The sequence below is a fragment of the Lemur catta genome, chromosome 19, assembly GCF_020740605.2.
Source record: "Lemur catta isolate mLemCat1 chromosome 19, mLemCat1.pri, whole genome shotgun sequence".
Classification (NCBI taxonomy): Eukaryota; Metazoa; Chordata; class Mammalia; order Primates; family Lemuridae; genus Lemur; species Lemur catta.
The window spans coordinates 14,825,263-14,847,280 of NC_059146.1; the positions used below are offsets into that span (position 1 = coordinate 14,825,263).

General features: G+C 41.6%; 1 protein-coding gene and 1 long non-coding RNA gene across 2 annotated transcripts in view; one reads left to right on the top strand and one right to left on the bottom strand.

Annotated features, from left to right (window-relative positions):
• The window catches only part of ADAMTS3 (ADAM metallopeptidase with thrombospondin type 1 motif 3), a 198,614-nt gene extending 177,575 nt beyond the window's left edge, over nt 1–21,039 (bottom strand). Inside the window, exons 1-3 of the mRNA XM_045531009.1 lie at nt 20,532–21,039; nt 19,153–19,180; nt 1,082–1,488 (exon numbers count right to left, since the gene is read on the bottom strand). Of these exons, the coding sequence (XP_045386965.1) occupies nt 1,082–1,488; nt 19,153–19,180; nt 20,532–20,600 (504 nt within the window). The 5' untranslated portion in view covers nt 20,601–21,039. The remainder of the gene's footprint in view (nt 1–1,081; nt 1,489–19,152; nt 19,181–20,531) is intronic.
• LOC123623751 lies at nt 19,879–20,681 on the top strand. The gene is made up of 2 exons (XR_006730018.1): nt 19,879–20,292; nt 20,543–20,681. It is a non-coding gene; the product is annotated as an uncharacterized LOC123623751 (long non-coding RNA).
• Nucleotides 21,040–22,018: the final 979 nt, after the last annotated feature.

The following is a 22,018-nucleotide window of genomic DNA, read 5'->3' on the forward strand; positions in this document are numbered from 1 at the left end:
CAAACCCCAGAAGATGGTCCAGCACCAAGTGAGGGTATGAAGCTTAAACCAGTGGAGTTTAGGTTGGAGACTCAGACCTGCTACTGCAAGCTACAGTTTTCTGTGCTGGTTTTCAAAACCCTACAGAATGTCAAGAGTTAGTACAAGACTGTAAAAACAAACTCTAAAGCATGAACTCACCATCATTTGGTAAAACATATGGTATCATAACTCTGTTGCGCTGGGCCTATGCATAAAGAGGACAATAACAGGATATTCAAGGTATGGTGGCAGGACCAGCCCAAGTAGAATAATCATAACCAGGGACATGAGAAATATTTTGAGAGGGCAGTGACAGACAAAAAGCAATAGCTTTGAATTCCCAAGAAACAGCAGCCTGTTAACTATAGGAAGAAAAATGATTGCTTTTTTGCAACAAGGTCTTAGAATCAAATATGTATGGAATAGGCATAAACATTTACACAATTTTCAAGTGACTAGAAATACAAAACAAATACAAATATTTCATATCTATGAAGTATATAAAGAAGGGTCAGTTACTATTGCCTTCAACCACAAAACTGAAAATCAATATATGGGTATTTTTATTTGAAACTAAAGAATCAAAGCCACCACACAGAGGGAACTACATCTCATGTTCATGAAGTAATGCTATTTGGACAAATTCTGACAGAGGATCTGCTAATTTCCCACTTTAGCATTCTGTGAGGAAGCCCAAGAGACTTTCCTTATGAAGATATTCAAAGTTTCCACTTATTTTAGAGGAATCTCTGTTTCTTTAGAAAGTTTTCACAAACCTGTGAAAGAAATAAGGAAATAAAATCCTCCAATGTAACATAAGTAAAAACATAAATAAAAAATGCTAAAATGGTTGTCTTTTGTTTCTTGGCATAATGTCTTCATGTCACAAATTAAGCCAAAGCACACATCTCTGACAGTAAAATGATTTCTAATGCTTTTTCCTGAACTTAAAATACAACAATGAGGTTTCCTTTCCACCTCTACCTTCCAAACCATGCTGAAGCCACACTGCACTCCCAACACCTGCAAACACACACATATGAAAGGGAATGAGTCTTACCAGACCATCGCAGTTGCTAATGGCAACAGAGGTTCCTGGAATGTCCATGATGTCACCAACATAAGCACAGTTGGTCTGCAAAGGCTCTGTTTTCCAGATTCTTTCTGAAGCAACTTCTGGTTGACGGCCATTAATGGGGTCAGACATATTCCCAGGCACCAGAGATGTCTCATGCCATTCCACAACAGCCCCGGGAGCTACTAGTTGGGTGTTGGGCTTTAGTCGCAGATGAAAATCTCTTCCAAATGCTGTGATGTTAAAGAACAATTGCTCAGGGTTGGAAGACACGTCCCTTGTTGACCTCTTTTTGTGATTTGCAGAAAGAATATGGGAGAGATAGTGTCCTTCTAGATTTGTGCTGACTGGAGTCACCAGCTCATACTCTCTATGTCTCTTTATTGGCAAATCTGTGGAGGGAAAAATAGAATTGTATAACTTCACGCAACAAGAGAATGCAGGAGGATATAACATAGGCATGAAGTGCCCACCTCACAGGACTATACCACAATTTGCATAATAAATATATTCCTGAATCATCTGTGCTCAATGAATCATTTTTAATTTAAAGAATTACATTGTGAATATTCATATCTCATTTATATATTTGAGAACACGAACAAGTTTCCATAAACTATATCTCGCTTGCTTAAAAATTAAGACTTACCCTTAATTAATTTATTACTGAAATAACTGATATCAGTTACAAACTTTTAACAAAGTTGCTATTATGTAGAAGAAAATTTTTTCTGATTGTTTTAATTTTTTCCTGTAGTAATCCTAGAATTTAGACTGATGACAACAGCTACCTTATGTTTCATCCACAATGAGCCTGTAAATTTAAACACTGTAGTCTATGTTGCTGTACTTCATGTACATTTTTTCCATCATAACAACCCTAACAACCACACTCCACAGATGAGGAAACTGACATTCAGGGGGATGGAGGGATAGTTGTTCAAAGTCAAACAACTGTGAAGCTCAGATATAAATCCAAGCTGCACTCCAAAGCCCATACACTCATTCTGCTATACCATGCCATGCTCCATAAATCCCCATTTTCAGAAAATGAGAATGGGTAAAAAAGAAGAAATAATAATCTACAAATTGAATGTGCAGTACCAGTTAGTCAAGAGGGAATGGTATTCTCATTCCACACCATGTTCCTCACAATGCACAGATACCTGTTTGCATATGAACGAGTATTTGGAGCCCACCTTACAACACGGGTGGCCACTTACATGGGAAACTGAATTTCACAATTAGAACTTAATTCTCTTGGCTCAAATGTGAGCATTGTGTCTATTAAAATACAAACTCCCTCGGGAAAAATAACACATTAAATGAATCATTTATCCCTTCGTAGAAGTAATTGTAAGACCACAGGACGATGGGCGTTAGAGAATAAAACAAGAGGGCAACAAGGATGAAAAAGAGAAAGCACGGAAAGGAAAACCTGAGGACATGAATGAAAAAGTTGCCCACTTTCATAATTCTAGCCCGAGACTATTCCTGTAGTATGTTAAAATGCCCTGGAAAAATTATGATTCACAAATACTGCTCACCTATGGAAATTGCAAATTTTGTCATCCAATAAAATATTTAGAGCATGAGATCTATAAATGAACCTATGACTCAGGCTCTTAAAGTATTCCTATAGAATCATGTTTTCAAAATTTTTCCTGCTTTTTAAATACTTAAAGCTATGTGTAACAGGCTTTGTTATCATTATGCCACTTATAATGACCGATGTATTTAAACAAAATACCCCTCTTTATTAAATACATAGATCAATCAACTCTCTTGTAAATATTTACTGGGCAGACAAGGAGGGAGGACTGTGATGTGACAGAATAAAGCGAAGCCTGGCTCCAACTCTGACAGCAGGGCAGCGCCGTCCATGCTGAGCCACACTAGGCACCAGCACAAGCACACACACAAAGATCTGGTCTCCCTTACAACCAAATCCATGAGGAATACCTTTGTAAATTCTTGTTTAAAGAAAAGACTCGAAATTTAAGGGAATGGACATGAGGGTCAAGGGGGCAGAGTGTTGGAGGGGAAAGTTTCCAGAGTAAGAGATGAATCAAGCCCTTGGATGTGGACTGACAAAGCCTTAGAGACTATAACTGAACTACTAAGTTAACTATAACCATAAATTCCTTGAAGACAGGAAACTCCCTATTCAACTTGGTATTCCCACTATGGTTTAATACAAGATTTCGTATGTGCCAGAGTCTCTTGTCAGTTGGATTTGTTTAATGTGTATTAAGTTAGGAATGCAGGCAACCAGAGAAACTTTGCTTTGTCTATGCTGCTACATTCACTGACTTTTAAGACGCACTACTCAAGGCCCATAAGCATCTGGCTGCACCAATAATCTCAGTTATAATTCTTTCTCTAACCATCAGTTTACTGTTTCAAGGTAAGGAGGAAGCAATGCTTAATTTCAACGTATGGATTTCCCATCTCCACTGAAGGGAATTCACACAACCAGAGTCTAGACAACCAAAGTCTATACTGATGCCTGGATTAAGTGACTGGAGAAGAAGAAAATTTAGGAAGAATGCAGGGAGGCTCCTCCATACCCAAGAGGATACGCAGAGCCTCATGCCTGCAGTAAACCATACATCCTAGATTCTCTGGGACAGCTCCATTTTCCACTATTAGATAATATCTTATGAATTTTTATTCAAAATAAGGATGGTCTATTTCCACAAAGCTTTGTTTTCTCTAATGCTAAATAATAAACCATTCCTAAATTGTACACATAAGAAATATTTCTGAAATTAAACCCTGAATGAGTCATTTTCCAGTTGGGAATTAAGATAATCAGAGAAAAGACATACTTAGCAACCCCTAGTACTACCATCTTCCAGATGGTAGTCAACAGAACCGACAAAGGAATTACCCAGTCACCTGCCATTTATTAGCAGAATAAACACTGAGCAGCTCTGTGATTTGTGCTTGAGAACATGCCATCACTAATACAACGATCACAGTAGGTAACTATTATTACCCCCTTTTACAAATGAGAAAACAGACCTAGAAGGCCTGCCCCACAGCAAGCAAGAAGCCAGAGAAAATTTTCAACTCTGATCATTTTGACTCCGAAGACCATACTCTTACACTCTAATTCACTCCAGTATAGATGGGATATCTTGCTGTCAATTTATGGTTTGACATCTACAAAGGAGAATTACCACAAAAATAATGTTATACCTACACACAGCCAGTCAGCCAATTTTTCCTGGGGTGTGGCATCAGTAATTTCTGTAAAAGGCTCTTAAATTCTGCATCTGTGGGGGGAAAGGGAGGTGGGGGCAGAAGCCCAAAGCTATCAAAAGCATTTTAATCTAAGATTACAATCACATAAGCAAACCAAATTATGTCCGATGTTAATTGACTGCATTCAGAAATAACACATTTTACAGGCCCAACTATAATACTTCCACAAAGCAGTACAGCCCATGGTTAAAGGATAAAGTACAGTGTCAGAAAGCAGCAAGTTGAGTCGACTTATGATCTTGAACAAGTTCTTTATTTTCTCTTAGGCTCAGTTTCTTTGATTGTTAAGTGGAGGTTGGTAATAGTTCCAATTTCACAGATTTGGTGAGAGGTTTAAATGGGATTATGCAGAAGATTCAATAAATATTAACTATTACTAATTCAAATGTAAGTTAGCTACTTATTAAAATAATGTCATGTTCTATTTTAAGGTTAGAAACCATAAAATTGTCAGCTGAGATGGCTGAGGAGTCACAGCAATAGATGGGCAAAGGTTTTTGTGGGCTGCTAAATTCCACAAGCACAGAGGGCTGCAGCCATTGCAAAACCCTATTGCTTGTCATCAATTATCCAAGCATGACCCAGATGTAGTGATTTGTCCACAACCCACTGGTACCCGTGCATGTACAGTCCGCCTCCCTGCTGGTGGTACGGATGAACTGTCACCGTCCCCAAGAACAAACCCTCCACTGCGCACAACAGCCCTTCTTATCCTTTCAAGAACAATCTCACAGACTGTCCTCTCTCTCTTACCTCAAGTTTTTTCCACATTACTAGATCATTCGCAGCAGCAGACAAGGAAGCTGCCATCATATCTCCCATCTTTAAGGAAAAATCTTCCTGGATGCCCCATCCCCATAACACCCCATTCCTTCACTCCTCTTAAGAGCAAAATGCTTTAAAAGGCAGACTCCATTTTGTTCTTCTCATTCTTGTTCTTTCTTGAACACATTCCAATCAGGCTCATGTGAGCTCACCGGTGATAACAATCACGGGTTGCCGACAATTGTCAAGACTCGATCTTTCTACTTGCTCTGTCGGCACCATCTGACCCAGTTTATTTCTCCTTCCTTCTTAACACCCTTTCTTTATTTAGCTTCCTATATACCATTCTCTTCTGGTTCTCCCCTCACCTCGCTGGTCTCACCTTCTCGTTCTCCCATCCTCATGTCCCTTTATTTCCATGGCCTGTAAAATCTAAAGTGCCACCAGATCTGGTCCGTGGACTCCTCTCTCTGCACCTATCCTCTCTAGCCTGGTGAGCTCACCCCGTCTTCTGACTTTGGATGCCCTCACAATTGTGTATCTCCAGCCCCAGCATCATCTGTGAGCTCCTCTCTTGTAAACCCAGTTGCCTACTGAGACTCTCCACGTGAGTTGTCACCAGGCATCTCAACTCACCATTTCCAAAAGTGAACTCCGATCCTCCTGCTCCCAAATCTGCCCCTTTTCCGTGTCGGTAAATAATAACTCTATTCTTCCAGCTAACTCAGACCAAAAACTGAACTAAACCATCCTTAACCCCTCATGTGCCAAAAACCCAATCTTTTACCAAATTCTGTTAATCCTACCCTCAAAATATATCCAGACTCTTACCAATTCCCTGCTGCTACCCTAGGCCAAGTGACCGTCATCTCAGTTTTGAATGCACTTCATAACTGTTCTCCTTGCTTCTGCTCTTCCTCGCTATGGTTATCCTCAAAACAGAACCAGGACAATTTAGGTGTCAGATCATGTCACTCATCCTCAACCTATTCCACTCAAAGTAAAATGGCTCACACAGTCCTGCAGTCTGAAGCTGGGACTTCTCACATCTTGAGGTTTTTGTACTTGCTGTTTCCTCTGCCAAAGAGTCTTCCCCCAGTTGCATGGCTCACTCCCTCAATTCCTTCAGATCTTTGCTTAAAGGTGACCATCTAAGTGAGAGGCCTTTCCCGACCACCAGTAACCATCTCGTCACCTTCTGTCCCTCTCTGTGTTTTACCTTTCTCCATAAATCTTATCACCATTTGACATCCTATACATTTTGCCTATATGTTTATTTGTATATTATTTCTTTGCATAGACTAGCATATAAGCTTTATGACGGCAGAGATTTTATCTATTCTCTTCACGACAGTTCCCCACTGCCCAAAACAGAATCCTAAGTCACTCAATAAACATCTGTGAATGAAGAACTGAATGAATGAATGAATGAATGAAAGAAAGAGAGCAGTTTGAGCCTGAAGGGTTATCTAAAATTGCCACACATCCTCTTTTTCCTAAATAGTAATTTTACCACCAAGCCATGGGTGATGACAAATGATAAGTTGTTATGTACCTCTAAAGCCAGAATTGTGCTTGCAAAACTTGTGTATATTTCTCATGGTTCCTGCTGACTTGTAAATCAAACATTTTATAGTATCCAGGGCTTCCACTATCAGCTACCAAGGACAAGAAATGGATCTAATCATTAAAACAGACCTCCTGGAAGGCAGACACAGAGCCCCTCGGGCTCAGGAGCAGGCGGCAGGGAATTAGCCCCCACTCTGCAATCCCTTCGGATGTTCACAGAATTAGAACTATACAGGTCAAAAATTTGAAAAAGGCCCTGAAAAATCATCTAATCCCTGCCTCTCTCTTACAATGCAGGCTTCTGAAGTAGACGAAAGCATCTTTTTTCGTACTCGGGGCCTCTCTCCACCCCTACACTCACCCTTCCCCAGTAAGGACAAGTGACTTATGTGGTTGGGAAGGCTGGCAATCATAAGCAGTTTGCCAAGCTCAGCACCCCGTCCTCATCCAGCTCCTGGGAATGAGCCTGGTAAGGGGTGCACGTCTCTTCCGCTTCACCAGGGGCAGCCCTGCCCTGACAGGTGCGGTTGTCACTTTGTGCCTATCAGAGTGGGAGTCTCATTTTCCACCCCGGCCTGTTCTATAAAAGGTATTTTATTTTTACCTATGTCATTAACTTTTCTATTTCTTACCTTGTTCAGAACCTAGGCAGGGAAGAGAGGTATGTTTTTATTCAAGATCTCTTCAGAAACTTGAACTACTCCTAAGAAAAAGTTGTCACATCCCTGCTGGCAGTCTAATTATAACCCAAAAAATTATTCTTGTCAGGGAATTCCCTTATATCTAAACTCATTCTAGAGTTTAATGCAATGCCTTCTTCCTCCTTGCACTGCATAATATAGCCACATTCTTGTGTGTATGTGCATGTGTGTATATATCTGTACAGATTCACACAATTAACACACAAAACCTACAAAAAGGATTTGAGAAGGCAATGCTCTATGTTTCCATTTACTTAAAGACCTTGGACTTTCTATTTTAATGTCAACCATGTTAAACTTCGCTAATGGTTTCCAAACTTCACTCATTTCTGAGGCTTTGGACCCCTTTACACATGTCTGTGTTTTATCATGATACTCTGCACATATTAAACCCTCAATAAACACAGGTTAAAAGAAAAAAAAAATTTTCCCCTAAACCATAACCTGAACAGGTCAGTTCTCTATTGAGAATAATGTGTTTTACTCTCTCTTCATCCTACTATATCAGAACCAAACTGAATTTTCACCTAAACATTTAGCTTGCCCTCCTGACTTTACCAATTCTATTCATGATGTGCTGGTTCTCCTGAATCGGGCTAGAAGGCCATTTCATTTCAATTTTTCCCCCATATGATGTCATTCAAGTACTATTGATTTTTCCTTGGAAATTTCTCTCCAATTAACCCATTTTCTTCTAATCATTTTTAATTCCTCATAGCCTCACACTGAAAAGCCACAAGTACCAAGTCCAAACTCCACACAGAGTTTCTCACTACCAAATATTGTATAAATTGTACCAAAATGTTATCTAAATTGCTATCAGAAAAATTATTTTAAAGACCCATATTTAAAATACCTAGTTTCTACCACTTACTACCCTAGTGATTTTTCTCACATAAGACTTTCTGTATCCATTTTTATCTGTAAAAATAGGGGTTATAATATTACATTTACTTCACAGGCTTGTCATAAAATTTAAATGACCTAATTCATTCACAGTGCTCACAACACTGTCTGATACATAATAAGTATTCAATAAATGCAAGCGAGTAATATTACTATGTTATTCTCTCCAAATAGCTTCAATCATTCACCCTAACTTCAAGATAAAATAGATGTACAAAATCTATGTCTGTTTTCACATTAGATCTCAAAATTGCTTGGAAGACCATCTACTAATCAAACCCTTCCACTTCAAAAGTAAGAAACAGAAACTGAGAGATTAAGTAACTTAACCAAAATCAAAACTGAAGTTTGCCATTCAAGGCCCTCTGCACTCTGTCCCTAATTTCTTTTCACCATCATCTCCCATATTAGTCTATTGAAACACTCTGTCTAATGTGTTCAAAAGACCAGGTTAAGCGTATCCGCCTTCTCAGTCCTGCTCTGTAGCCTCCCAGGATGAAGGACCAGAGCTTTTCCTCCATCTAGGCAAATCCATTAGGGCCACCATGGCCTATCCGAAGCCTCATCTTTTCCAAGAAACCTTCCTGGCAACTTGTCCACAGAGACAGACCGCCTGGTCTGAGCTTCTATAGCTCTCACCGTCAAGTCATTTGACACAACTGTGCACTGTCTGTATAAAAGTTTTAAAAATCTCTATGGGAAAAACCGATATGCTTATGTCTTATACTTTCTGAGATTTTAAGCTCTTTGGGGCAGAAGTACAGTATCTTAATTGTGTTTAAATGGCCCGAGTGTACATCACTCTTTGGCGATAAGGAAAAAAGAAAAGAAAAAAGGCAGTCTGTCCAATCACTCAGCCACTAGCTCTTTCTCAAAGGAAGGCTTCTTGAGAGAGTGCTCTATGTGGGGACTGGTCATGTGCCCAGTACGACACAGTGGCCCACGCTTTGAGATCATCTAAGCTCCTTTGCACGTTCAGCCACATATGTCACAACTGAGGACAGACAGCTTGGTCCCCTCCTAAGTATGTTGTAGAATGATACACAAATGTCTCCTAGAGGATACCTGATGTCCCAACACATTACAAATATCATCCTATAGAACAGTAGGAGAACAGAAGTCTTCAGTAGTCCAGTCAACACTGCAAGGACCTTGAGTGACTGCAGTATAAATCTCCCATATGTCACAGAAATTTTTAGGTGATCTAATTAATACCAAAGCTATGCTGGGCACATAGAATACTGGAACACTTGTGATTGATGCAATGTGGCTTATAACGCCCAAGCCAGGAAGGGAGTAGGGTATGATGTTTGAGCACTGCATTTGGATTTTGGCTCCTGGCTGATGAGCTATTTGGCATCTTGCAGGCAAATTATGAAAATTAAGGCTCAGAGATGTTATCTGTAAAAATATAGATAATAATGGAGATCAAATCAGGTAAGATATATAAGGGACCTGGCCCATCTAATAACATTTCAATAAATGAAAAGTGAGCTGATGTTATCATTGTCATCATCTCTAACTAGAGCTACAGAAGAAGAAAATCAGTTTTGGATGACTCCTCAGGCCTCACTCTCCTACACTTCCAACCCAGGCTGATGTTTCTGATGTGGTCAGAAGGACCTTAAATTCCACATCATCAGAGGCCCCAAATCTGGGTTGACTCTAACAATCCATACCCCATTACCCAGCCTAGAGGACTGGGACTGTCTCCTAAGCATTGGCTGATTATCTAGTATAAAGAGGCAGTTCACACAGGCAATTTCCTTTATCAGGCATAAATTCTCAGGATGCAATAATCTGGCCTCAAGAATGAAATCAAATAAGCATTTTCAAGATCAACTCAAGAAGCAGCTCCAACAACAACATTTCCAAATCCTGAGCCGAGGGTAAGAGAATGACTTTCATCAGAAATGATAGGAGCCAGCTGCTCCAGGAAAGATGCAAGCAGAGTGAAGGGTGGACATTAAAGCAGACGCCAAATGCCACAGGGCTCAGCAAGGCTGTAAACACTCATGGGGAAGGGGACACATCTTCTCGCAAAAGCAATTAAAAATTAATTGTGACACATGCTGAAATTCTGAACCCAGCCACATTCTTTTTTCCTCACTTCATCTCCTCTGCTAGGCTCGTACCACCACAATGCAGATACTCTCTTTGGTGTGTTTCTTACTTTAGTTGCACATCTATTTTCATAGTCAAAGATTTTTTAATGAAGCTATTTGCAAGAAGTAAAGGTAGTCATTTTTTAATTCATTATCAAGAAAGAACAAATAGTTGTGAACTTAAATTCTTCTTATTTTCAAATCTGGCTTTTTAATAAATATTTGCTGTAATTGCACAATGTTTATGTTCAAGAGAATTGTTTAGGAAAAAACAGCACATTCTTTAATGTCCTAAAACATGAAGTCAGGTAAGAGAAGATATTTCGAGTAAAGAAAAAGTACACTTTGAAGAAAAATATCCAACTATTTTCTTTGCTACATCTTAAAATGACCAAATAATCAATAACAGGATAGCAAGTACACGAGGTTTTTTTTTTAAGTGAGGCCCAGATGCCAACATTTTAACATTCCTATCTTAGTTTTTAAAGAAGCACTTCTACTGATCATATTTAACATCGTTAGAAATTTTAAAGCCTGAAGAGCTATGTTAGCCATTCTACAAATTAGTATTGCTCATATCTCTTAGATTTTTTTAGTGTACAGCACTTTTAAAGATTAATATTGAGTCTACAGTTTAAAGCCATGAAAACCGGCATTTGTCCCCAGGGGCAAAGACTGGGGAACAGAAGGTAAATAAGAAATATGGATAGCATTGTTAAAGGTTTTCACTGAAACTTTACTTGCAGTAATTATATTTTCCAAATCTAAAATAGCCTGGCTCATGGTTTCACAAAAGTATGACGAACTAGGACAGTCTACTGGAAATTAGTTTCCTATTGCTTCTGTAACAAATTACCAAAAACTTGGTGACTTACAACACCACAAATTAATTATCCCATAGTTCTGGAGGTCAAAGTCTGAAATAGATTGCACTGGGCTAAAATCAAGCCATCAGCAGGGCTGCATTCCTTCCAAAAGTTCTAGGAGAGAGAGTGTTTCCTTGCCTTTTCCAGTTGCTACTGGCTGCCGGCATTGCCTGGCTTATTTAGGGTCCCCTTCCTCTATCTTCATAGCCAGCAACGGCAGACCGAGTCCTTCCTCAGCTGCCATCTCTCTGGTCTCCCTCTTTCGCCTCCCTCTTCCACTTACAAAGAATCCCACCTAGACAATCCTGGATAATCTATTTTGAGGACATTTGATTGGCAACCTTAATTCCATCTGCAGACTTAATCCCCCTTTGCCATGTCACATAACATATTCAAAGGTCCCCAGGACTCAGGCACAGACATCTTTGGAGGGGCCATTACTCTACCTATGACAGCCACCATTTCCCATCCAATGTGCTGGAAAGCCCTCACTGTTGTGGCATTATTAGATATATATGACTCCCCAGAATCCATCCTCCTTTTTCTTTAACTGCATCCCAATTTCCCCCCAGGTTAACCATCCCACACTCCACTCCGAGTCCCATAAATCAGGTGTGAAATGTTTCAGTCCAGGCCAATCAAATCACTAAATCCCCTGACCACAGTGAATGGTTCAAGGGTAAGCTTATGACTTCAGCCAAGTAGCCAATAAAATCTCTACTAGGAATTTGCTGGAGCTACCAAAAAAGAGGTATCTGTCTCGAGGGGTGAAAGGTAGAATGATAGCCTAGAGATGCTGGTGACAGTCTCTGCCACAACTTGGGGGGCTACCAATCTTACCCTGATAGAGAAATAAAGCCAACAGAGAGGAAAAATAAGAAAGAGACAGGAGAAGGGGGAAGAAAGGAAAGAGAGAAAGAGAAAGAGAGAGAGAGGAGAGAGATTGAGCCCTGACATTTGAACTCTAGAGCCAGCTATAACTGACTTTGATTACCTTACCAATTTTGTTTTCCTTAATCTATGTCAACAGGGTTTCTGTCACTTGCATCCAAAGGAGTTGTGACTAATACAGGAACTTTCTCATAGTGAAATGGAAAAAAGAGAATTGCAATAAATAATACAACAAGAAGTAAAAGAGTCCTATCTGGTGTACACAAAATACAGCTGGTGTGGAATCTATATGGAAAGACTGTTTTGCACCATTACTTATTCAATTCCCCCTACTGCTCTACTCCCATGAATTAAGCAATGCTACATTGAGATATCAACATGAAAACAGAACTCTCAAAGAGCTGTCACATGGTGAGCTAAGAGGTTGGATAGTTTACAAGTTCATGGCACAGTAAATTAAGGTTCCTGAAAATTCATGGTGGTAGGCAGACCTCTCTAAACTATAGGGATTGGAATGCAGTACCTCTCTTAGAGTAAAAGTGTCTTTCTTAAAAAAAAAAAAAAAAAAAAAAGGACAAGTCTCAGACATACTAATCATAATAGCTACCAGTCTAGCTTGCTTACCATATGAAAGCATTCAATGAATCCTCATACAAGCACCATAATTTTATGAAGTAAACAATAGTATTATGCCTATGTTACAAGTAAGAAAGCAACACTCTGAGAGGTTAAGGTCATCAGCTAGAAAGTGGTCTAGTCACTGACCACTTGATGGATGAAAGATGATAAATATTAGGTCCTCCACTGGTTACACAGGTGTAGATTTTAGATTAAGGAGTGGACTTTACATGTAAAGAAAAGAGAACTCAAACTCATATGAATAATAACTTCAATCATCTTTTTATTTGCTTGCATATCTAATATAAAAATATACTTACTAAATATTATGAAGGAAAACTGTAGAAAATGTGATTTAATATCTAAGACTACAGTATTTGAGGAATCGTATATTTGATCCTATTTCACTTTTTCTAAGCTTCCTAAGAACTATTTTTGTTGTATTAGTCACTTTAAGAACAAGATATACGGCTTCATGTTTCCCACCATTTATCCTAAATTCCATAAAGATTCCTCAGGCTGAATTTGTGGCAATCATTTTCACAAACAAGAAACTGACATTTTACCACAAAATCTCTCCCACAGATTTACAGTTAGTCAGCAAACGCATGCAAACTTATTTGGAGAATTAAGATGGATGGATTACATGTGGGAACAGAGCTGCTTACACTACGCGACTTCCCATGGTTTACCATCCATTTTAAAGACTATACAACTCTCAAATTCTGTTCTATGAAGGGGATGAATCTTCTCATAGGTCTAACAAAATTACAAAAAAAATTGTATAATGTAATTATTCATACATGATAAATTCATTGCATCTTTCAGGGACTGGATAACCAAATATGAAAAAGTTATATTCAAATGTCAAGAAGAACTAAGCCAAAACTAGTTTTACATTAAAAGTTTAAAAATCAATATGTTGCCAGTAGGAGTTCGGGTTGTACAAACCTTTTCAAAAGCCATTGTGAATCTGTTAATTTGTTTTTACTCAGTAACCAACTTCTAGGGCTCTCTCATAAAGTAGTCATTTGAAATGCAGGCAATGATCTATATACAATACTGCATGGCAACACTCACTATTATGGGAAAAATGGACACCATTAGGAAAATTATTACAAAAATTAGGGTTTATTAGCATGATGGGATAAAAATGATGTTCACAGGGAGTTTGTAATGATATAGAAACATTATACTAAAATACTATACACAACAAAAAAAACAGTGTACTGAAAAAAGACTGAATAAAAATATGCTAAATTATAACAGTAGTTTAGGATTCACAGTGACCATCAAAAATCTGGAGAATGCTGAAAAACTAAAGAATAAAGTTACAGTGGACACATGTAAAGCATATATAATCAGGAAAGAAAAACTGATTAATTAAAAAGAAAAACCCAACAACTTATAGTAACAGAACTAGTATAGTACTAGTATAGTTTAGGAATAAAAGTTCATCTCTATTACAGGAACACTAAAGAGAGGGTTCCCAAAATTCTGGTAATAGCAGTCCTCCGTGAGGAAGCATTAGAATTCCACCTAAGTCATCACTGTCAATATATCCAGTCCAAGTAGTATAATCAAGATCGTCGCATGGAGACCACTCATGACTTTACCAGGCAATTTGGAATTGTCCCTAATGGATTTACAAGGTAATCTGGGTTGGCTACTCACAAGCAAAGAATGCTCAAGGATTATCATTCTGGAAACAGAGGTGACCTTGAGGGTTTCTTAACATTTCTGAGTAATATTACGATTATTTGGTCCAATGAAAAAGGGAAGCAATAGAAGTCTGGGGAAGAAATATTTCAGCTAAAAAGCAACAATAAATTCCTGGTGATAGGTAACATGCTGCACTTAACAAAATCTCATCTAGGAAGCTCAAAGCAGTTAACACTAACCACAATCATGCTCAATCGAGGGATGGAAGCTAAATCAGTAAAGCCAACTCCACGTTCTTTAGTTACAAGGAAGAATAATGGATCGGGTAGCTAAGATTCAAAATTTTACAAAGGACCTTTGTAAAATTTTAAACCACCTTCTCGACCACACTATTTAGTATTATTGCTGGCAAATTGGATTGACAGATTTTAATCGTAGCTTATCTAATTTCCACTGATGCCAGCAACAAGGCAAACGATCTTAAGTAGACTGTAGCAAAATATTAGCTGGCATTCCAAAATTGCACATGGAATTCAATTTGCCAAATACGTATTGAGCACAAACAGAAAAGCATACAAAAACCAAAAGGCCTAAGTCCCCGTGCTCTGTGGGGTGAAAACAGGAGTCAAGAGAGGCCTTCAATAATTAATTGTATAGCCATTGTCATCATCATTTTCTTGCGGACCAATTAAACCTGGAGAGAGGCAGAAAACAAGAGCATTTAAAGAAATTCAGTACACAGGTAAATCCTAATACGATAGATAATACCCTGCTTGCTAGACCTATTGATTAAATAACAAATATGTGAGGATCCACAAGGTACCAAGCACTGGTTTATGTACTGGCGATACAGCTGTCATTAAGACAAAGTCATTGCTCTCATGAGGGTTACAGTAGTGACAATGCTTACCAACAAACAACTAGGCAAATGACTCACACTAAACCCTAAAAACCAAATAAATACCTGAAAATGATGAAAAATTATCTCTCAGTAAACTAGATATCTGAGAGGACAAGATTAGCAACTTTATTTCTTTTAAGAATGAAATATAATGGAACTTGCCACTGTGGGACAGAAATAGGGCAGAGAAAGATAAAAATGCCCCAGTTCCAAGAGAGGGGTGGGGAAGGGAAGATATCTTAACACTAAAGCCTCACAGTGATTCTTCTTCAAATGACACTCAGGCAATCTCAAGGTGGTAGCTTATGAAACAAAGGGACTCAGAGAATTTTTTTCTAAGATTTTCCAATTTCTATAGGACTATGATGATTTCCTAACCCACGTGTGTCACAGAGCAAGCCTCCTTACCCAATTAGGCCAGGCAGCCAGTTGCCCACAGTTACCGCAGGCATCCTACCAAGGCCAGGATCTGAGTCAGAAATGAAAGAACTCCCTGATATGCCACAGAAATATGTCAATTATCTCATGAAACATACTTGTGCATACATACACAACACAAACACACACAGATATGTATGCATGTATGGGGGTAGGTGGGTAGGAAGGTAGTCTTCTTTCGTTGACAAAGAGGCACAGAACTAGGTTAGGGTTCAAAACCTATTGACCCATTTTCTCTAGGGTAAGTCATACTTTCCCACACAACCAAGAAGGTATTTTTCCTCTGGTTGAAGAGAGAAGCAAAGAAGCAATATCCCATATTAGACACAATGGAGGTGATATATCTACACATATTCTAACCTGCCCCCATCTCTTACTGCCTTCTCTCTACCTAAATAAAAGCCTTCTGGAAAGGGTGGGGAACCTGTGGCCTCAGGGCCACATGTGGCTTTCTGGATCCTTCAGTGCAGCCTTTTGACTGAGTCCAAATTTTACAGAACAAATCTTTTTAATAAAGGGATTTGTTCTGTGAAGTTTGGATCTGGTCGACGGGCCACACTAGGGGATCTGCAGGTTCCACACCCCTGAATGGCAAAATTAATCTATCCTGTTAGAAGTCAGGAGAGGTTGGGCACCGTGGCTCACGCCTGTAATCCTAGCACTCTGGGAGGCTGAGGCAGAAGGATTGCTTGAGCTTAGGAATTTGAGACCAGCCTGAGCAAGAGCAATACCCCTGTCTCTACTAAAAATAGGAAAGATTAGCCAGGCATGGTGGCATGCACCCGTAGTCCCAGCTACTAGGGAGGCTGAGGCCAGAGGATGGCTTGAGCCCAGGAGTTTGAGGTTGTTGTGAGCTAAGCTAACGCCAGGGCACTCTAACCCAGGTGACAGAGTAAGACTCTGTCTCAAAAAAAAAAAAAGAAGTCAGCAGAGTGGTTACATTTCCCATTTCATTAGGGGACAGTGCTAGGCAGGTGATGAGAAAGGTAGAGGGGTGCTACTAATGTTCTACTTGCTGATCCAGGTGCTAATAACAGTTACCAGGAGTATTTACTTTGTGAAGAATCAGTAAGCTGTACACTTGTATGCATTATCCTACATGTATATTTCAACAGAAAATAGTTTTTAAATTTGGCTTCTTAACAATTTGTGGTTTATTATTAATATATATTTACTTCTTCCTGAGACATTAAATTATTTGGAAATTATTCAGAGTCATGGAATTTCTCTAATTTGTAGAGCAATCAATCAATCATCAATAAAATCTATAAACCATCTTGTCTTTCTTAATGTGTCATTGATCAAATAGCACCTCCAGGCAGTTATATCAACTACTTTTAAGTCAGTTATTAGGGGAAAAAAATGATATGTACGAGAGTGCATTTTACCAAACTTCCAGGTTAGCAGTGTCTTACACATGGGGACCGGGGAGTGACACTCATTATTGTACAGGAGATTTTCTTAAATTAATATTTTAAAATCTCCCTTAAGAGTTATACAAATTACCATAATGCAAAGCCAAATGGTAGTTACAGTTTTTCTATCACAAGGCTGTGAGCCAAAATCTATTTCTTGACCTTATTTCTTCTCTTCATTCAAGTTGAAAATGTTATAAAAATGATAATGATAAGAGACAGAAATCCCATAAAGGAGAGGAATATGAGGGCAAGTAAATCACCAGCAACACAAACCTTAGAGTTCTGTGCCCTCCTCTCTTCCATACTGCTGACTTGTCTCCCTCCAGCCAAATTTAAGCACACCTGTACTATTTTTGTCCCTTTGAAAACAAGACTGGACCAAAGTTCAATCCAGCACCTCTTACGTGAGAGCATCCTGATTCTATCTGAAAATTTAATCAAAGCAATATATTTTATTTTGTGAATACTACTTTGGTGGAATGGGTACTCTTAAACATCTTTTTAACTTACATATTGAGAAGTTGGGATGTTGAAGTAGTCAAATGTTTAAGTAATTAAAAATAAGACAGCTTTCTTTTCCCTACTTGTTTAGGGGTTGGTTAAAAAATTCCTTCTTTAAAAAGATATAGATGGATGGCTGCATGCCATCCACTGCAAATGATTAATGTCTCTTCATAGACACTGTATTTTTAGTACAGTTCTCAATCACTCGCCTCGCCCCTGTTCTGCTCTTACTATCGAGGTCTAAGCTTGGGGAGTATAACCAAGAATGCTCAGCACTGAGCAGGAAGGAGCATTTTGACATATGCACATATAGCACACGACATATATATACCTCCAGGCCTGGATCTTGGGTGTACCCCATTAGTTAACAAGTGTGGATCTCCACTATGTACTACTAAAACAGGTAGCGGTGCAACCTCTCAAGCTTCATTTTCCTCATCTCTAAAATAGGCACAATAGTATCCCTACCTCAAAGTGTGGCTGTGGAAATAAGGGGACACAATGCACATAAAGTGATTAACACTGCGTCTGGCATTTAGATGGTCAATGACTTGTAACTATGTTTGCGGTACCAGCAGTAAAAACTCTTCTCCTAAAAGATGACTTTACAGTATCACTTGACAAATACAGAATTTACAGAGGCTAATACTCTGCCAAAAAGAAAATTTATCTTTTAAAGCAATCCAAGTAAAATGTGTATTTAAAAAAGTCTTTGAATGCAGCCTGGCTTCTTGCCAGATGACTTTCAGGCTCTGCATTCAGAACAAATATATCATTCTAAACAGCTTCAAGAAAGACCATGGATGTTAGAGTGACCTGTCGCAAGTCACACTCTCTGAACCTCAGTCTCCTCACTCATAAAATGGGAATAATAATCCCCACAGCATCAGGTAGAACTGAGGTTTTAACTGTTATCTACAAAAGGCCTAAGAATATCTTGCACGTGATAGATAATTATTTTCAAGCAGATGGAATAAAAGAAGTCATCAGAGGATTTACCCAAAGCAGGAAAAATCTTAATGGCAACATTTTCATCCTCTGTACTCATTTCTCCCTTCTTTGTAGCATTCTTACAACATGCCTTCTGTTTTACTCTGATGTGCTCCTCCTACTGCTACAGAAGTTGATGATTTGATTTTATTCATCACACCTTCTTCCAGCCTCTCCATCACCCTCCAAGTACACACCAGTGGCTTGTAGAAAGACAGTAATAAATTGATACTTGAAAAGTCCAACTGCAGAATTTTCACATCACTACAATTTGGCCTGAGGAAAGTGGGACCCTCCTCCAAGAAGAGAAAGGGAAGAACACAAATGTCTCTGGACTACAAATTATTTTGTTAACCACCAATGGGAAAAATTGCAGAAACAACATTTTGCTTAGCTTACTTCACTCCCTACTTTCAACTAAGATAAGAGTGACATCTGAGAACAAGGCTTACCTATTTGCACCATTTCTTCATTACCAGCCTGGAAAGGAGGGGGGAAAGTAAGAAAAAGAAACAGTTACTGGGTTTCATCTTATCACCTCATGCGTTTTATTTCTACCATTAATGCTTTTCAGGTGCTAGCTAATCAGGAGACGCTGGAGACTGGGATTGGTGCCTAAAGGTGTACCTTGGTCTGTAGAAGGTTCTTGTGACAGGAGCCTGAGCCAGTTCAATAACAATTTGGGGAAGGGAGCTGTTCGCCCGTCTTATTTTTAACTTTTATGAAGCCAGCAAAAATAAAGACTGACACCCAATAGTCTCTTCTGAAAACTCCCATACTGGGTCTAGCATTAGAAAAGAAAGTCTCTGAATTTAAACAGGCGAAAAGAAGCCAAAGGGGGGGAGGGGGGAGGGGGGAGGGGGGAGGGGAGGCGTGGGGGGGCGCCTAATGCATCAGATTTGAAGTCAAGAATCTACTAGACGGTTCTCTACGTTTTGCCCTACGGTCAGACCAGGCAGACCAGAGAAGCTACAAAAACTCACAGAGAAATTCTGTCCCCCAAGTCCCACCGGCCCTGTGCTGAGATGATTTACTGCAGACGGCTCGGCTGGCCCGGCTGAGCCTTCCCAAGGACTCAGCCCTGAGAGCATCGGGCTTCACCTTGAGTCTCCAGAGGGTGGGGGCAGGGCCGGGAAGCAACGGAGCCGGGCTCCACTTGGCTTTAAAAAGAGGTGGCGTTGTGCAGAGGGGGAGGGGAGAAGGCGGCCGGCGCCTCCAGCCTCTGCCCAGGAAAACGCAGGGCAGGAAACGGCTCCAACTGTCAAACCCGAGCCCGGCCGCGGTCCTCCCAGGACACGTGTCTACTGGATCGCTCCCTGTCCCGGCCCGAGGACTTCCTGAAACCCCAGCCTCCTCCGGCTGCCCGAAAACCCGTGAGTCAGTCCGGAGAGAAAGCCCCCGCCAGCCCGAGTCCCGCTGCTGCGGCCGGAGCACTGGGGATCCCGGACCCGGCGTCCCAAACCTCATCCGAGCTCCCAGACCGCCCTCCGGGAAGGGGACAGCCCGGACGGCCCGGCGGCGGCGCGGATGCGAACAGGCTGCCGTTTGTCACCGGCGATGGCTCCGAGTGCCGCAGAGTGGAGAAGCGCTAGGTGTGACAGCCGGGGGCTCCCGGGGCGGGAGTCGTAACACCCCCCTCCCCGTGCAATTCAACCCCCCCACCCCAAAAAGCCACGCACGCCGAGCCCAGCCCTGAAAACACCGATCTTGAACGCGAAGGTTAACAGGGGAGGCTGGGAGGAGGAGGGAAGAGAAGAGGGGAGAGAGAGGGAGGAACTTTTTCGGGAAAAGGTTGGGTTTGAGTTTTTTATTGTTATTATTTTCCACTTACTTGTCCATCAGCTGAAGTCCTAACCTCTACCAGAGCGGCTGCTATCAACCAAAGTGACAGGAGAACCATCACGAGTCGAGTTCACTTTCCAACTACTGGGCAAAGCGAATGCCCAGAGCAAACCCCCCCCAAAATAAGTTTGTTTTTTTTTTTTTTTTAAAAAAAAAGGAAAAAATGCAGAATAAAAAAAAAAAACCTTCTGTGCTTTGCTTCAATGAAAATGAAATGTGAGCTCTGCGCCTGGCGTTCTCCCCCCTTCACCTTCTCGCCCCGTCCTCCCGCGGCGTGTGCAGGGGCGAGGAGGTGCGAGCCGGGCGCGGGCGGCGCCGGGAGGGGCGAAGGGGGCGAGGGGCTCCCAACTGTCTCTGCCCAGAGCGGCCCGTGCGAGGCTCTTCGAGCACCGTGGGTCCCTACGGTGAGCGCGGAGGACGCCGGGGTTCCCTGGAGCACAGCAGGGGGAGTGTTAGCGACGGAGACGAGCGAGCGGGAGCGGGAGAGAGAGGCAGGAGACGGCGACTCCGCCGCACGCGCAGAGGTGGGGGCGGGAGGAGCGAGGGGGGAGGGGGGGGAGGAGGAGGAGGCGGCGGGCGGGGGAGGTGGGAGGGGTGGGCCGCGCGCCGGCTCCTGTTGCTCGCGGACGACCGACTGCTGGCGGCCGGCGACCCGCGCGGCGCTAAAGGAGGCGACCGGAGCCCCCCGGGCGGACGTCCCCTCCCGCCCCCGCGGCCTGGCCCGCGCCCCCCGCGCAGAGCCCGGGCTTGAGCCCACGCGGGAGCGTGTGTGGCCCAGGCTTGACCCCCCACCCCCTCCCCGGGAGCCTCGCCTTCCCCCTGAAGGGGGCAGAGGAGGGGACGGTCCCGGGGCGCCACCGGTCCCGACTGGCGGGACGCGCAGAGAGTTAATTGTAGGAAGGGGGAGGGTCCAAGGGCTGGTCCTGGGCCGTAGGAAATTCGTCCCCTGCAACCCCCACCGTGCTCCAGCCAGGGAAAAGCCTCCCCGGAGAGAAGCCCTGGCACTTCCAGGTCTCAATGACGCGATGATGTCCCCTCCAGACACCGGTCGCCTCCCACGTTTTGGGAGGGAGGGGGCGTCTTCCTCCTTAAGCCCTTGTTTATGCTTTCCTCGTTTCTATTAGTTTTCAGAGATACCCTGTGTCCCTGCTTTGACTCCCCCAGATGCTTCCGTTTATCACTAGAGCACACAGGCCTCAGCGCCTCTTCCCCGCACCAAGATTAAGTTATCAAATGATTTCTGCCCACTATTGTGGCCCGGAGCTTCCCGGAGGAGATGACACCAACCTAAGAGTTGGCTGGCATCCTAGCCCAGGCCTGCCTCCCCTCCCCGTAGGAGACACCTGCGGGCGCTTCCCAGGGAGCAGAGAGGAGGACAAGGAACTGTCTCCAACCTCTACTGACCAATCTCTGACACACCCTTCCAAAAACAGACCATGAGAGAAGAAAGATCGGGCACAAATTTAGAGATAATCT